At 46.9% G+C, this 17,555-nt stretch overlaps 1 protein-coding gene across 1 annotated transcript in view; it reads right to left on the minus strand.

Moving 5' to 3' along the window:
• Positions 1-9,410: 9,410 nt before the first annotated feature.
• LOC144484289 (NACHT, LRR and PYD domains-containing protein 3-like) overlaps positions 9,411-17,555 on the minus strand; it is a 48,822-nt gene continuing 40,677 nt past the window's right edge. The window contains exons 10-11 of the mRNA XM_078202817.1: positions 15,042-15,209; positions 9,411-12,005 (exon numbers count right to left, since the gene is read on the minus strand). Coding sequence (XP_078058943.1) covers positions 11,918-12,005; positions 15,042-15,209 — 256 coding nt within the window. The 3' untranslated portion in view covers positions 9,411-11,917. The remainder of the gene's footprint in view (positions 12,006-15,041; positions 15,210-17,555) is intronic.

The raw sequence follows: 17,555 nt of genomic DNA on the forward strand, positions 1-17,555 counted from the left end.
TTTCTACATCCAGGTTTCCTGAGTTTAGTCCATCCTCTCTATTGTGTTAACACCATCATTAATTAATAGAGCTAGTCCTCCTCCACCTTTTCCTCACTTCCTGTCCTTCCCAAACATCTTGTACCCTTCAATATTCCGGTCCCAATCTATGTCATCCTGCAGCATAAAACGGCTCAGATTATATTCATTTATTTCCATTTTTGTATGAAAAACAATTTAAAAATAAAACAAGAAGCTAAATAACCAAGAAACTGATGCTACTTCACAGTCTCACATTCACTCACTAACTCACTCTGCAAAGGTTACAGGAGTAAAAAAGGAAATGTTCCCACACCACTTCTCTGCTGTAATCTGATGATCGAAGTTGCAGTCCCGATGAGAGATCTCCTTTAGTGAAGGATCAGTGAAGGGGTTTTGACAGCCGGGGTAGAAGATGTTTGTTGGGATCCTCTTGAAAGGATGAAGTTGGTTTCTGGTCGTTTCTTCAATCGATGAACAGTCAGTTCCTGTGTGGGTTGAGGTTCAGGGAGAGATTCGTCTGCTCCTTGGTTTGTCACCAGAATGGACGGATTCTTCTTGTGGTGTCCTGAGGCTTCAGAGACTGTGGCCAGAAAAGCAGTTTAATGTTTTTCCTGATGTGTTGTGTCTGGATCTCTTCCCTGGCTGTAGTCAGAATGAGTTTAATTGTTTTTACTCAAACCAATAACTAACCTCAAACCAGCAGTGGTTGTGCTCAGATTTCTCCAGAATCTGCTGCTTCGCTCGGGCTGCTGTCACCGACAGTCACAATCCCTTCTCTTTGTGAGGCAGTGACTCAGTTCCCTGACTGGGTTCTGGGATCCACACAGCAGTGTCACCTGATGGTCAGAGGCAGCTTTGTGAACGCAGTGACCTCCTTTCTAACCTAACATTTTGACAGTCTCTCTGTGCAATGTCCACACTGAATAAGATCCATATTCTAACTGATGTGAGCCATGCCTTACATGGCAGCATCCTCTGTAGCTGGCATCAGACCAGCTCTGAAACCCAACCTCCCAGAGTGACCCCCAAACTGATTGGCCGTAACCAGGGGTGATGACCTGTCTCCAGGTGACATCACAAAGCAGCCAGCAGCCAATCACACGGCGGCCTGCAATGATGTCCCCAAGCGGCTGCAGTGGCCAGTTTGAATGGACGGGGAGTTTGTGACCGCTCCCAGCTCCAGGCACTGGACCCTTCAACAATCTCAACACCATCAACAACTCAATGCAGCAAGAGACCCCTCACCCCTGACATTACTGGGGCTGAGTGACGGTGTGTTTCAGAGGTTGCATCATCTCATTCGCTGTCCCAAAAGGAAGAAAAATAAATTAAAATGGATTGAATTAAATTGAAAATTGAGTACAGCCACACAAAAAGCAGCACTCGTCAGCTTTTGATGGCCTCCCTCACAACGGCGCGTAGAGCTCTTGATAGTTTGCTTTCAGAACAACTCAAAGGCCATAGTGAGGGAGTCCAGCAAAAGCTGCTGAGTGCTGCTTTTTGTGTCGCTGTACTCAATTTTCAATATCTAATATCTGTACTATGTTATCGATATAGATAATAATATCTATATTATCCATAGGATAAAAAGTGAGATCATAAACCCAGACCAAACTAGTAGAACAGGGCATTACTCTGGGGACAATCTCCACAGGCTCCTTTACATCATGACTCATGCCCAAGGTCGTGGAGTTGAGGCCATGGTCTTATCTTTCGATGCTGGAAAGGCCTTTGACCAGGAATCATGGGTGTTCCTATTTCAGACTTCAGACGGCCTGGGGTTTGGGCCCAACTTTGTAAGATGGGTCCAGATCCTTTATTCAATTCCACAGGCCTCTGTCAGAGCGAATGGTCAAATTTCTGAAGTCTTTGGACTCAAGAGGAGGACAAGACAGGATTGTCCTCTGTCCCCCCTTCTGTTCACTATCTGCATAGAATCCTGAGCACAAATGGTGAGAGACAGTCAGCACATAAAAGGTGTTCTAGCTGGAGAAGAAGAGCACAAATTGACATATTCTGATGACATCCTGCTATATTTATCAGATCCTACAACATCCATATTCTTTCTGAAAAGAGAATATTATAAAGTTTGGCGATTACTCAGGTTACAAAGTTAATGTTGATAAAACTGAAGAAATGGAAATAACTTCCCTGAAATGAGTTCCCTGCTTTTGGAATCTGTGCCACAATTGATAACTTCCTCTGTAAATTTAGAAACCCGACAGTGCTGAAGGAGGCCATTCGGCCCATTGTGCCTGCACCGACAACAATCCCACCCAGGCCCTATTGCTGTAACCCCACATATTTACCCTGCTAATCCCCCTGACACTAAGGGACAATTTACCATGGCGAGTCAACCTAAACTGCACATCTTTGGACTGTGGGAGGAAACTGGAGCACCCGGAGGAAACCCACACAGACACGGGGATAATTCTCTCTGGACACTCAGTCCAGGTCTAAATAGTGTTTGATATAGCTCAAGCAGAACCTGCCCTGCTCTGGTATTCTATACATCAGCCAGTAAAGGAAAGTATTCCATCTGCCGGTCGAAACCACCTTATCGAGCTGTCCTGTTACCCTCAGGAATCACTGGACACTCACTCTAAGATCCCTCTATTCACACACACAGGGAGATCGTATTAGAGAGAGAGGGGGGGATTGTTATGGGAGATGCAAAGGCCCAATGTGTCATATGGTCTCAATCTGATGTCTCTCTGCCTCAGAATTATTCAACACCGGCTCGGAGTGGGAGCATCACCAGAATCAAACACACGCCGCTGTTCTTTACATCCAACTCTGTAGCTCGGCCTGGCGTCCCCTTTGCCACATCAGGGTGTGGTGTCAGTTTGGATCTCTCCATCAAACCCATGTTCCTGGTGCTGTGAGGCAGCAGTGATAACCACTGTGCGACCGTGCCGCCCCCGTCTCGAGTTCAGATCCCAGTACTTTTTAGTTGGAGCATTGAGGAGTCAAAAAAACGGAATGAATGTGTGTGAGCGTCGGTGCACTTATGTTTCTGTATTTCTGTGTGTCTGTGTGAGAGAGTTTCCAACTGTGTGCATGTGTTTGTGTGTGTGTGAGCGTGTGTGTGTATTTCAATGTGTTTCTGTGTGTGTCTGTATCTGTGTGTGTATTTCTGTGTGCACGTGTGTGTGAATGTGTGTCACTGTGAGTGAGTGTATATCACTGTGAGTGTGTGTGTGTGTGTTTATTACTGTGGGTGTCTCTGTGAATGAGTGTGTGTGTGTCCGTGAGTGTGCATCTGTGAATGTGTGTCTGTGAGTGTGTGTGTGTGTGTCTGTGAATGTGTGTCTGTGAGTGTGTGTCTGTGTGTATGTGAATGTGTGTGTGTCTCTCTGTTGTGTGTGTGTCTCCGTGTGTTTGCGTCTGAGTGTGTGTGTCTGTGAATGTGTGTCTGAGTGTGTGTGTGTGTGTGTGAGTGTCTGTCTCTGTGTGTTTATGTCTGTGTGTGTGTGAGTGGTGGAGCAGGCTCGATGGGTTAAATGGCCTACACATATTTGAGATTTAAATATATTGATACAGATGCATGCTGTCACCCCCCCTCCCTCCCCACCCAGCCACAGAAAGATATCTGCAGTTTTGTCATATTTTTTGAACCATTTAATGTGACAGAATACGAAACATCCTGGCCAATGACACAAACAATGATCCAGCATTGTCAGCAGCATCGCTGGAAACATCAAATTGCAAAGTTATTCATATTTTGTAAATTGACAAAACTGATGGAGAGGTTTGAGTTCAGGGAAATGTAAACCGACACAACTTAGATTGAAAAGGGCTGGAACAATGTACTTTAATAAATGATGAAAAGTGGAAGCTCAAAATGTTCCGATATTTCACAGCTGGATTCACACAATACACAGAGCAATGTCTCTGATACTCTGGAATTGCTGCAAATGTGGTTAATCTCAGTACGGAGGCTGCTTTCATGGTTCAATGTTAATCTGATCACTCTCATCAAAACAGGGTCAACATTTCTGTACAATGTGAGGGATTCGTAAGTTAATATAGTTCAGTTTCAATGTTTAAAATAACCAGTCACTTTTCTGTGGCTGCTTTGGGAGTGTCAGTGGAATGTACTTCACAGTAAAGTGTGAACAATTGTATTGGGGAATAACTGGAAGCAGTTTCCATTGAGAGCTTCCTGCATTCTGGAAATGTGTGTGATCTATTCAGAGATTGGAAATGACGGATGAATAAAGATACAGTTTGTTGTTAGTTTCATGACATTGTCTGCCTTGAAGGTTCACCAGTTCCATGTGCTGAGAGAAAGGAATGATTAAACAATGTCTATAATTCAAATCCTTCAGACAAGTGAAAAAGCAGGAGAACAACTGAATCCACAAACGCTGCCACAGACAGTATTCAAAGCTTCAACTTCATGTTTGAATGTGAAGGGCTGATTGAAATAAACAGGAGGCCACACTGGGATGCTGAGCTATTTGATTCCTGTTTTTCCTAAACTAATAAAAACCTGTGATGAAACATTCCTTGGACAGAGCAGAGGGAATTTTACTCTGTATTTAGGCCATTACAGTATTTGTGTTGGGAACATTTGATGAACAGTGCAGATTAAACATTATTCTTAACCGCTGGAATTTAAATTAGAGCCTGATTTAATCAAACATTTAAAATAATGAGGTAAAGGGAGAGGCTGATAAAGAACAAGTTTTTCTGCTGGCTGGGAACTCCAGGATTTGGGGACATTTGGATGTAGCCTCAGTTTAGGATTTTAGAAATGTGGGAATGAAATCATTGCCAGATGTGGTGTGGAGTTAGTTTGAAACAATCTTCTGCAAATGGCTATTGATGCTCAGTCACTTGTTATTATTTTTAATCTGGGGTTGGTAGATTTCCCTTAGTCCAAGGGGTAAAGAGGTAGAGAGTTAGATCACAGATCAGCCATCATCTTATTGAATACTGGAACAGGCTTTCAGGAAGATTATTCCAGATTCCAAGCAGCCTCTCGGTGAAGTGATTTTACTCACTTCACTTCTGATCCATTTCCCCATCATTAATAATCTGTACCCTCTTGATCCTGACCATCTCTTGAGAGGGAAGATTTTCTCACTCTTTAACCAGTCCATACCTCTGAGGATCTTGAATCTCTCTATCAAGTCTCCTCTCAGCCTTGTTTTCTCTGGGGTGCGGGGAGAAAACATTCATTTCCACATCCTTCCCATTATTAAACTCTGACCAAAGGGGAACAGATTTCAAAATGAAATGAAGGTGGTAATGCCTGGTGACTGTCCAGCATTAAATTAATTAAACACATCAAAGCATTTTGGTGGGGGGAGTGGGTGGGGGTGGGTTTACACCAGAGACTGGCAGTAAAGAAACAGGGGAGGCTCCCCACTCCCCCATCCCTTCCCTGATCTGTGTCTCTCCCTCTGCGTTTAACCCCCACCTCCAGCTGTGTTTCTGACTCATTTTACAAACCGCACCAACACTGAGAATCTCCCTCATTCGATATCAATACATTCAATCTCAGCAATGAAGCTTCTATCACCCCCGCCCCCCTCTCTGTCTCTTTCACTCTCCCCCCAGATCGAGACCTATCCAATACACAATCTCTGCACCCCCTTCCTCTCCTGCTCTGGATAATCTGTCCTGATCTCTGCTCTGTTTCTCTATCTCAGTGTGAATCTGGATGAAGTGCTCTCTCTGATAAGTTGCTGTCTGACCGTTTAAAATAATGATGTGCGCTGTGCATCATGTTTTAAAGCTCAGAATGAGAAGAGAACAGTGGGAGGGGGAGCAGGAAAATCCACAATCCCACCCTGAAGTGGCTGCTGCACGTTTTATTGAACCATTGAATTCAGCCACTTCAACCCTGTTCGGGAATTAAGGAAATACGAAGGTGCCCCTGAGATTAGGCCTTGAATTGAGACCCAGTCACATAGGCCTTGAATTGAGGCCCAGTCACACAGGCCTTGAATTGAGGCTCAGTCACACAGGCCTCGAATTGAGGCCTACTCACACAGCCCTTGAATTGAGACCCAGTCACACAGGCCTTGAATTGAGGCCCAGTCACGCAGGCCTTGAATTGAGGCCTACTCACACAGGCCTTGAATTGAGGCCTAGTCACACAGGCCTTGAATTGAGGCCTAGTCACACAGGCCTTGAATTGAGGCCTAGTCACACAGGCCTTGAATTGAGGCCTACTCACACAGCCCTTGAATTGAGGCCTAGTAACACAGGCCTTGAATTGAGGCCGAGTCACACAGGCCTTGAATTGAGGCCAAGTCACACAGGCCTTGAATTGAGGCCCAGTGAAACAGAACAATCCTTTCCATCCACAAATCCCAGTGCCCTGTTTAAAAACACAAGGAGGACTCTGGGATTGAGAACAAGCCTTTCCTCAGGCTCAGGAATGTGAATTTCAGCCCCCTCTCCCTCCCGAGTGCTTCACAGTGAGAGAGGCAGACGGAGAATGTTACAAAGAGAAACTCAGTAAAAGTAGATTGAAGCGCTGCCCTGGGCTCTCACACAGCACCGTGACATTACTGAGAGTAAAACACAGGCACTGTCCAATTGGCCAATTAAACCGGGTCCCAATCGCAGCCTTTTTCATTCCAAGCCCCTGTGAGAACTCGATCGAAACGCCCTCTCTGCAGCTCTGCCTTACCCTGTTCCTCTCCATATCCCACCCTCCTTTCCCTCAATCTTTTATGTTTAAAATGTGGACACTGATATAGTGTTAGGAATATGGGGCAGGGAGGAGGCACAGAGCATGAGTGCACAGCAAGATCCCACACAGTCTGAACATGGCCAGATACAATGTGATATTTAAGTGAGGATTGAGGTGAAGTCAGTGGGAATGAGGGACCACACCTCTCCCTCTCTCCGCCCCTCTTCCTTCCACCCCTCCCCAGTTAAAATAAGGGGACATCACTCCTGGTTTGGTGCTGTTTGTACATTTGACATGAACAGGGAACCTTCCACTTCGAGCACAGTCACTCCTCTCTGATTCCCTCTCTCTTTTACCTCCACCATCTCTGCCCCTATCCACCCCCCTCTTCTCTCTCCTGCACTTGATGATCTATCTCTGTTCTCTCTCTCTCTCTCTGCCTGTTTATCTCCCCCTATCTCTGTACGTACCCATCGCCCTCCTCTCTCTCTCTCGCCTGCTCTGGATAATCTCCCTGTCTCTCTGACGATGAATCTGGATTGAAATGCTCTCTGAAAGGTTTCTGTCTGACCATTTTAAATCATGTCACCCTGTGACCACTGTTTGTGTTGATCACTGATTCACATTGAGAAATGAGGCTGGGGGCAGTGGTGGGAGATGGAAGCAATCACAGTCAGTTGTCAGTACACTGAACTTGGGGAGCGGAACCACGGTCTCCCAGCAGGATAGGCTGCAGGGAAAATACACACAGCAAGATCCCACAAGCAAACTGCTCTGTTACCCTCCCGTTCCCCCCGCCCCTCACTGTTACCCTCCATTTCCCATTTCTCTCACTGATAACTCACAATCAAAGGAGAACGATGGGAGACAGAGAGAGAGAGAGAGAGAGAGCAGGAAAACCCACAATCACACCCTGAATTAAATGGATTATTTTGTTTTTAACCATCGAGTTCTCCCACTTCAGCACAGACGCTGTTCGGGGATGAAGCAAATACAAAAGGACATTCTGAGGGCCCTCTGAGATTAGGCCTTGAATTGAGGCCTAGTCACAGAGGCTGCATTAAACCTCGGGGACAGAGGACAGTTTTCTTCCCCCTCCCCCAGTGAATGAGGACAATCCTCTCCAGCCCCGAAACTGCCCCAGACACGACTGGAAGGAGTGAGAGGGAAAAGGGAGAGTGGGGATGAGGGTGGAGCCAGTGATCTCCAGACCCTGCCCCTTCCACCCCCCCCCCGCATTAAAACAACAAATCACGTTGGGATTTTCCTCGACTTTATTACAAGATGCAACACAGAAGCAAATAAGCGGAGCAACGGGGAAGGATTGCAGGAAAGTGAGTGAAAAAACACCCTCGCCCTCTCTCTCCCCCTACTCTTGCCCTCCCTCTCGCGACCCACATTCTAGAACCTTTGATCTCTCCCCCTTGCACACTCTGCCTCCCTCACACTTTCCCCTCTTGTCCACTCCCTCTCCCACTGATTCTCTTCCCCTCACCCTCTCTTCTCCTCACTCCCTTCCTCCTCACTTAATTTCTCCCTCCCCCCACTCCCTCCCTCAATTCCTTCCCTTTCACTCTCTTCCCCCTCAGTCTCTGCCCTCACACTCTCCCCTTTACTTTCCATCCCTTAGTCTCTCTCCCTTCACACTTCCCCACTCGCCCTCCCCTCTCTCTCCTCCTCACTCTGTCTTCACTCTCTCCCTTCCCCTTCAGTGTCTTCCCCCTCAGTCTTTTCCATCACACTATCCCGCCTCAGACCTTCCACTCCCTTCCCCCTCAGTCTTTTCCGTCACACTATCCCGCCTCAGACCTTCCACTCCTTTCCCCCTCAGTCTTTTCCGTCACACTATCCCGCCTCAGACCTTCCACTCCTTTCCCCCTCAGTCTTTTCCATCACACTATCCCGCCTCAGACTCTCCCCTTCACTATCCGTCCCATCAACCTCTCTCCCGCTTATGCTCTCTCCCCTCAGTTGCTCTTCACTTACTCTCTCCTCTGACTCTCTCCCCACCAGTTCCTCTCCCCGTTCTCTCCCTCCTCTCTCCCTCATTCTTCACCTTTCTCCCCCTCTCACCGTCCCTTCACTCCATCTCCGCTCACTTTCTCCCCTTCACTCTACCTCATTCTCTTCTCTCTCCTCCTCACTTTCATCCCCCACTCTCTCCCCCTCACTCCGTCCCCTCTATCTCTCCGCTTCACCCTTCCCCTCCCCCTGCGTCCCTCGCACTCCCCTCTCATTCTCTTACCCCTCATGCACTATCTTCCCATCAGTCTCCCTCCCCTCCTCACAATCTCCCTCCCCCTCTCTCCCTCCCCCATTCTCTCCCTCACTTTTCACCTATTCTCCTCCTCATTCGATCTCCCATCGCGCTCTCCCCTCACACCATCTGCCCTCAACCTCACCCCCCCCCTCACTCGCTCTTCACCTACTCTCCCCCTCACTCTCTCTCATTGATTGTATTTAAGACAGAGATAGACATGTTCTTGATTGGTCAGGGGATCAAATGTTATGGGGGAAAGGTGGGAGAATGGGGTTGGAAACTTATTAGCCGTGATTAAATGGTGGAGGAGACTCGATGAGCAGAATAGCCGAATTCTGCTCCTGTATCTTATGGTCTTTTCAGTTTCACGCTCACTGTTAGCTACAGTATTTACACTCGTTCCCCCGCTCTTTATTAGCTTGTGTACGTATTAGTTTCAGCATTCCAATGATTCACAATTAGCATTTAACTAATTAACCAATAAGCATTTAATTGTAAATAACTACAGTTATACATATTGTAAAATTAGGAATATCCATTACAATTACAGAGCAGCAACATTAACCCTTTCTCTTCCAAGACTCAATAACACAGATTATGTCACATACTGAGCAGTATTCAGTTAAAACTAGCACAGACCAGACAACACAATAAAGTTAGTTTAAATTGACATAATGGATGATATGAATAGTTTGTTCTGAAGAAATGATATTAATTTGAAAGTGATTAATTCATAGTCTTTGAAGAATTTCCCCGGTTCAATGTGAAGCTTTTAATGGTGTAGAATATCTACCCACTTTTCAGCACCGGCATCTGCAACTGTAGATGGATGAAAAGCAACAATCTGACAAACACCAGGTAATATCTGTCATGGTAAAATAAACAGTTTGATAAATAATGGGAATATCTGACATCATGCATCTGTCCTGAGATCTTTGGGATAATCCAAAATAAATCATACATTCAGAAATTAAATAAAGCTGAGGTGAGTGTGCAGGGACAGAGTGAAATTGTGAATTCCAGCTTTCTATGCTCTCGCTCTGTATCTGCTCAGTGAGATATAAGGAACAAGGAAAGAGGAAACTGCATTTCCGAGGCTCTGATCCTGTGCAATGCTGCGCCAGTGTTCCTGTGTTCCTTTCGTTCGAGGGATGTCGGTTTCAGAGGAAATGTTATCACTGTTGTCCAACTTAAATCATTTGGTTGTGGGGTGCTGAGAATTCATTAACCTCTGTAATGCATGGGTTTGTGATGTGTGTTTCTGTGGGTGTATGGCTGCGTGTTATGTGTATTTCAGAGAGATTCTGTGTTTCTCTCTGTAAGTCTCTCTGTGTCTCAGTACGTGGGTAAGAGTCTGGGTTTGTATGTGTGTGTTTGTGAGAGTATGTATCTCTGTGCCCGTGAGCATGTGTGAGAGTTTGTCAGTGTGTGAATGAGTGTGTGGGTGCCAGTTTGTGTCTGTGTGTGTGCGTCTGGAGGGATGTGTGTAGGATGCACAGATGCGTGTATGTGTATGATTATGTGTCTGTATGTCTGTGTGTCGGTTTCCATGATTGTGCCTCTCTGTGTGTTGCTCTGTGTCTCTCTCTGAGCGTGTGTGAGAGATTGTGATTGTGTGTTTTTGTATGGGGATGTCAGTGCCTCTGTGTGATTGAGATTATAAATCAGAAACACATTCCACCTTTGGATTGGAATCAATTTAATCAACCTGTGCATTCGGGATTGTAACAGTTCCAGAAATAATTGCAGTAACATTTACCGTGTGTGTGTGTTGTGGGTTAAGGAATGGAAACCCTACTTCACCAGAGTCAACACTGAAACTTTCCCAGATAAATACGTGGGAACTTGTGTTGAGGTTGATAATTGGCAGGGTAAACGGGGGGCGAGAGTGGAATGAGAGAATTTGGATTCCAACTGAGCTGCTCTCTGTATCACCGAAACCTGTGGAATTGGAAAGCAAGAGTTGCAAAAGGGGAATAGTTTGTTTGGAAATTATTTTCTGTTCGAACACGGACAAAATGTGATTAAAGGTTGTAATTGTGTCTCAAAATGTTTGTGTTTCCAATTTTCAGAGAATCAGTCTGTGAGATTGAGACAATTCTCTTGGAAACGTTAAAAGAACCGTGAGCAAGATCCACTGTGTAAGATTAAACACTGAATGTCTGACACAGGAATTACAGAGTGCAGCAGAGTTTACCCACTCCCATTCTGAATGGAATTAGTGTCTGATAACTGCACCAAATGTACACATTACAGTCTGAGATCATCCCCAACTACAATCTCCAGACAATATCTCCCAAAGGGAATGAGGGAACAGAGTTCATGTACAGTGTCTGGTGATAAAAGGGTGAATTCACCAGCCGGGGTTCCTGCTACAAACTCCAATCCCTGTCAATATTGTTCAATATTCACGCTGCAGAAACCGGTTCCCAGATGCAGACATGGGACTTACTGAACTTGTCTGAGGCTCACAGAGAGCAGCGCCTGCAGTAGCTGGGAGCCGCCAGCAGATGGTGGCATTGTGTCACTTTAATCACCAGATAGTGAAAGAGGTTTTGAGGAGAGGCTGGTGGAGTCTTTGATTCATTCACAGAGACAGAGAGGAAACTCTGACAAGATTGACCAATCTGCCCCCTGCTGGACACTGTCAGAATCACACACACACTGTTCTCTCTCTGGAGAATGATCTCTGCTGCTCCATTTTGAAAGGAGGTTGAAGACTCTGTTGCTGAGAACACTGACAACACATTGCTGCTTAAACAATGATTTGCAGCAATCTTTCCTTCAATGTGGAGACTAAAACTACAACAGTTTTCCAGCTGGGAAACCAGGTAAGCAGGGAAATCAGTGCCAGGCTGGAGGGGCTGATGGAATAGGGAGGGAGAGGGGCAGGAATGAAGGGTTTGGAAGGAGCTGTCGAAGATCTTCACAATTCAGGATTTCACTGTAACCGGTGGAGCAGCAATGTTTATAGATTGAAATGTTCACACGGACACTGTCAGTCCCGATCTGGATCTCCGCAGCGACTTCAGCTGTCTCTCTCCATTTGGATTGAACTGATTTCCCCGCAGCCTGAAACAGATTAAAGATGAAACAGGAAATAAACAGATTGAACAACAGAGTAAATAACAGGAGACTGGAGTTAATGGGACAAATCTTCTGGTCTCTGGATCGCCAGAGACCAGACACACATCCGAAGATGAGCATCGGGACCCTGTGGATGTCCTGATGCACTGATCTACCTGGAATTGTCCCAGAGGTATTAACTTCTATTGGGGAACTCCCCTGCTGCAGTTAGAGTCAGATACTTGGGACAGATCCACAAAGTTTACCTGGATAGTTGCTCAGGTAATGTTAGACAGCTCACCACCTGGGCTAATACCTGAATAGCACACCCGAGTCCCCCAATCACTTCCCACTGATCCCCATACTCCACCTCCCACAATCTGACTGGACCCACTCATAGAGTCACAGAGGTTTACAGCATGGAAACAGGCCATTTGGCCCAACTTGTCCATGCCACCCTTTTAAAAAAAAAACCCGAAACTACAGTTCCACCCATATAGACTCAGTGGCTGAACCCTCGGATATATCCCCTCTCAGTACGGCCGTGATGCTTTCCCTCATCAAAAGTGCAACTCCCCCTCCTCTCTTACCTCCTGTTCTATCTTTCCTATAGCACCTGTACCCTGGAACATTAAGCTGCCAGTCCTGTCCCTCCCTTAGCCATGTTTCAGTAATTGCTCTAATATCCCAGTCCCATGTACCCATCAATGCCCTGAGTTCATCTGCCTTGCCCGTCAGGCCTCTTGCATTGAAATAAATGCAGTTTAATCTGGACTTCCCTTGCTCTCTGTCTTGCTTCTGTCTGATCTGTCTGGTACTAGGATTACTGACACTGCCTTTACTAATTAATGTGCTCTCTTTAACTTCCGTGCTGTCCTCAAACTTCTCTTTTGTCTCCCTCCTGCTTTGGATCCCACCCCCCTGCCAACCTCGTTTAAACGCTCCCGAGCTGTTCGAGCAAATCTCCCCGCCAGGATGTTAGTCCCCCTCCAGTTCAAATGTAACCCATCCCTCTTGAACAGATCAGCCCTTCCCCAGAAAAGATCCCAATGATCCAAAAATCTAAATGCCTGCCCCCTGCACCAGCTCTCAAGCCAAGCATTCATCTGCCTAATCCTCCTATTCCTACTCTCACTAGCACGTGGTACCGATAGTAGTCTTGAAATTACTACCTTCGAGGTCCTACACGTTAGCCTTCTGCCTAACTCTCTGCATTCACATTTCAGGACCTCATCCCTTTTCCTACCTATGTCGTTGGTACCAATATGTACAACGACCTCTGGCTGCTCACCCTCCCCCTTAAGACTGTCCTGCAATCGCTCAGAGACGTCCTTGACCCTGGCACCAGGGAGGCAACATACCATCCTGGAGTCTCGATTGCAGCCACAGAAACGCCTGTCTGTGCCTCTAACTAGCGAGTCCCCTATTACTACTGCTCGCTTGCTCTTTGCCCGACCCTGTCCCACAGCAGAACCAGCTGTGGTGTCACAGGCCTGGCTACTGCTGGTATCTCCCCCTGACAGGCTATCACTCCCGTAAATCATCTCTCCCTCCCCTCCAGCCCGACTACCTCCCACTAGCCCTTGAACAAATCTGACTAAACCTCCCAACTTGGCCTCATCCGTCCCAACCTCTCCTGACCTGACACAGAAACATGGAAGATAGGAGCAGGAGGCGGCCATTTGGTCCTTTAAGCCGACTCCAACATCCATCACAATCATGGCTGATCGTCCAACTCAAAAGCCTAATCCTGCTTTCTCCCCATAACCTTTGATCCTGTTCGCCCCAAGTGCTATATGCAGCCGCCTCTTGAATACATTCTTGACTATATCTCTGACTTAAACTGATTACTCAAGAACCAACCCCAACCCACTACTCTCCAAAGCTAGAAACCAATCCCAACCCCCGACCACGCAACCAAATCTAACTAGACACCCAACATTACCAACTCCCAGCCACCATCCAAACTGCTGATTAACCCTCCAACCCAACACAACACAACTCGACCACCCTCCCGACACCCAGAACTAATCCTTGAACCTCTCCTCAGCTCCCTGACTAACCACTCATCCAGCGACACACCAACCCATTCACTCCCACAATCAACTAACACTTATGGAGCTCCCCGGGGTCACTGTGCTGTAAATAAGGTGTGCTCGCTCTACCGCGACTCCACTCTGCTCTGATGGAGATCGCCTGGGTCACTGCTGTAAATAGGGTGCGTGCTCTCTCTTCCCCGACTCTACTCCGCTATGATGGAGCTCCCCGGGGTCACTGTGCTGTAAATAGGGTGCGTGCTCTCTCTTCCCTGACTCTGCTCTGCTGTGATGGAGCTCCCCAGGGTCACTGTGCTGTAAGTAGGGTGTGTGCTCTCTCTCTTCCAGGACTGTGCACTGATGGAGTTCCTTGGAGTCACTGTGCTGTAAATAGGGTGTGTGCTCTCTGTTCCCCAACTCTGCTCTGATGGAGTTCCACGGGATCACTGTGCTGTAAATAGGGTGTGTGCTGTCTCTTCCCCGACTCTACTCTGGTGGAGTTCCCCGGGGTCACTGTGCTGTAAATAGGGTGTGTGCTCTCTCTTCCCCGACTCTACTCTGGTGGAGTTCCCCGGGGTCACTCTGCTGTAAATAGGGTGTGTGCTCTCTCTTCCCCGACTCTGCTGTGCTGGAGCTCCCCGGGGTCACTGTGCTGTAAATAGGGTGTGTGCTCTCTCTTCCCCGACTCTGCTCTGGTGGAGCTCCCCGGGGTCACTGTGCTGTAAATAGGGTGTGTGCTCTCTCTTCCCCCACTCTGCTCTGATGGAGCTCCCCGGGGTCACTGTGCTGTAAATAGGGTGTGTGCTGTCTCTTCCTCGACTCTCGTCTGCTCTGATGGAGCTCCCAGGGTCGCAGTACCGAAGATCCTGGGAGAAATATGCAGCAGTTTCAGTTTGGGGGAATTTTCACACATACCATTGCTGCTACTTGGAAGATTCAGGCCCATTTATACTTTAAATCGATTTATATTTTAATTGTTACACTGAAAATTAACACAAACACTCACCAGATCTCCTCCAGACTCCTGCAGGTCAGTATGAGGCGGCGGAGAGCAGGGACAGATTGATCTGTGAAGGAGTTGAATTCCAGGTTCAGAATCCTCAGTGACTGTTTTGTACAGAGAGCGGAGGCGAGATCCTCAGCACAAGAATCTGTGAGAGCGTTCTTAACCAGACTGGAGACCAGAGAGAGGAATAACAGGAATCAGGCTCAATCCCCAGTGTTTTAAATAATACTGTTAATAACAATAATAATGTATTGTATCAGACATTCCAAACACACAACCTGCATTTCTGTAGAATGAATAAATACTCAATGCTGAAAATGAAATATAAATAAACTGGAAATGCTCAGCAGGTTAGCTAAATACATGTGAAGAGAGAAACAGGCGTAAAGTTTGAGCTTCCATTGGAACTGGGAACGGGCAGTGTGGTGATATAAACAGGGCCTAGTTTTAAGGCTGATAAAATTGGATATCCTAAATTAAAGAATTGGGCACATTGAAATCAAACACAGTCAAACCTCAGGCAGGCCAATTGTACAATACACAAATGTGTCTGCGCCTGACCCATCAACCACCCATCAAAGGTCGTTACACTCTACTTGAGACTTAGCAGGAGATCATGGCACCTCATTGAAATGCATCGGTCTATTGTTAGAAGCCCAGATCGGGCCAGACTTTCTGTCACCAAGAGATCCTGTAGAAACCTTACCGGATAACAAGTTTAACAACATGGAGATGGACACCTGGGGGCGGACCCTGGTGTCCTGTCAGGCAGACATCAAGAAACCCACTGGGTATTGGAACCCCCTCCTGGGACCTCATTGGCCAGAAGCCAGAGAAGTTTCTGGAAAGGCAAGCAGGCTGGGGATAAAGGGACACACTCAGGCACACAGGAGCGAAGACTCGACAGGGGAGACAGCCGTGACCATTCGGAAGACTGACCAGGGAAGGAAGGAAGGAAGAAGCGGCCATCGAGACTCACCTTCGTGACAACAGACCAGAGGGACTCAGAGAATCGGACCTGCAGTTTCACCAAACCATCTTTACGGGTAGTATACTTGAATCTGCTGGGGTATCCTCTTGTTTTATGTGGGTAATTTAAGGGTTAATAGTGTTATTTAATAAACTTGTTGAATCTTTACTTGTGTTTGTCCTTTGTCCACCTTGCAAATAAGGGCACCGGGGTAAAACCTTGGAGTAAGTAAACTGGTTGAAAGTATCTAAGAATTAACAGGTACAACAGTGGCGACCCAGATGGGACTTCGATAAGAAGTAATACGTTGCTCTGAAGTCGAACCTTCAACCCGGTATTCTCCAACACTCCGTCTGAGCCTGAATTAAGAGGGCAGCTGCCCCACGTGACGGCCAGTCTTAAGTGAGTGAAGGACTAATACAGATTCAACCAGTAAATTGGGCCATAAACCCGGTGTCTGTAACACAAGGTGGACAAACTGTAGTCAGAACTAGAACAGTCTAGGGAATTTGGGTAAAATCTACGGGAGGGAATTTAGTGAAAACCGGACCCCTACCCCGATCCCTTACGTATACTCAAGTGACGAATCCTAAAAGGAAATAACCATGGCCAGTCATGCTGCATGGGAGGACCTCTGGGATTGGGGTTCAAATGTCCAAATCCACCCATGGATCCGCACACTGTCACAACTGGCCGTAATAGGAATCCTACTTATGATCGTGTACCTAACCATCCTCACATTTAAGTGTGCCCGATGGAAGACCGCGCGCATACAACAATTGGAAGTGGAGGTAAGCACAGGAGAAGAAAGGAACCAGATTAACATGATACACATGAGCCAATTCCAGGCTCAATGTGATAAAGCCTGCCAAAAGGCACGGCGTGCTGTCCGTGAGAGAGAGGCTGCGCTGCAACAGGTAGAGGAAGTTAAACGTAAATGCAGCGACCTACAGGCTGCAGTAAAAGTTTTGCACCAAGCAGGAAAAGTAAATACAGCCCGCGCAACAGACCACTCCAAATGCCTGCGCGAGATTGAAGATTTAAAAGCACAACTAGCCATAAAAAGGGGTGTAATGTGTGAATACATGACTGAAACAGGGGATAGTGACCCAGGGGTAGTGTGGGGGGATTTAGAAGAGGATGCCTGCCATTATGCAACAGCTAGCGTCACTGCCGACTGGGGACCCCCACCTCCCTTCCCGGGAGTGGAACCAACGGCACCACCTAATCCGGCTCCCATCTGGGGAGCTCAGTCTCAGCTCCTAGTCCTTGTACCATCCCAAAAAGCCCAGTCACTAATCCGGTTCCTGTACCGATGAATCCGGTCACCACCCAACGACAGGACGGACAGAACCACAATGTGACTTATGTAACTCCATACACCATGACACAGTTTACTGACATAGCTAAAGTGATTGGAATATTTGAACCCTCCAGGGATCCACATGCTCTCTTTGACCAGGTTACACAATATCGTGTTTTAAACGGTCTAGATGAGGCAGAAGAGGTTAAACTTATTCTGTTATGTTTAAGTCCTGCCATCC

The sequence above is a fragment of the Mustelus asterias genome, unplaced genomic scaffold, assembly GCF_964213995.1.
Source record: "Mustelus asterias unplaced genomic scaffold, sMusAst1.hap1.1 HAP1_SCAFFOLD_98, whole genome shotgun sequence".
In the NCBI taxonomy this organism is placed as follows: domain Eukaryota; kingdom Metazoa; phylum Chordata; class Chondrichthyes; order Carcharhiniformes; family Triakidae; genus Mustelus; species Mustelus asterias.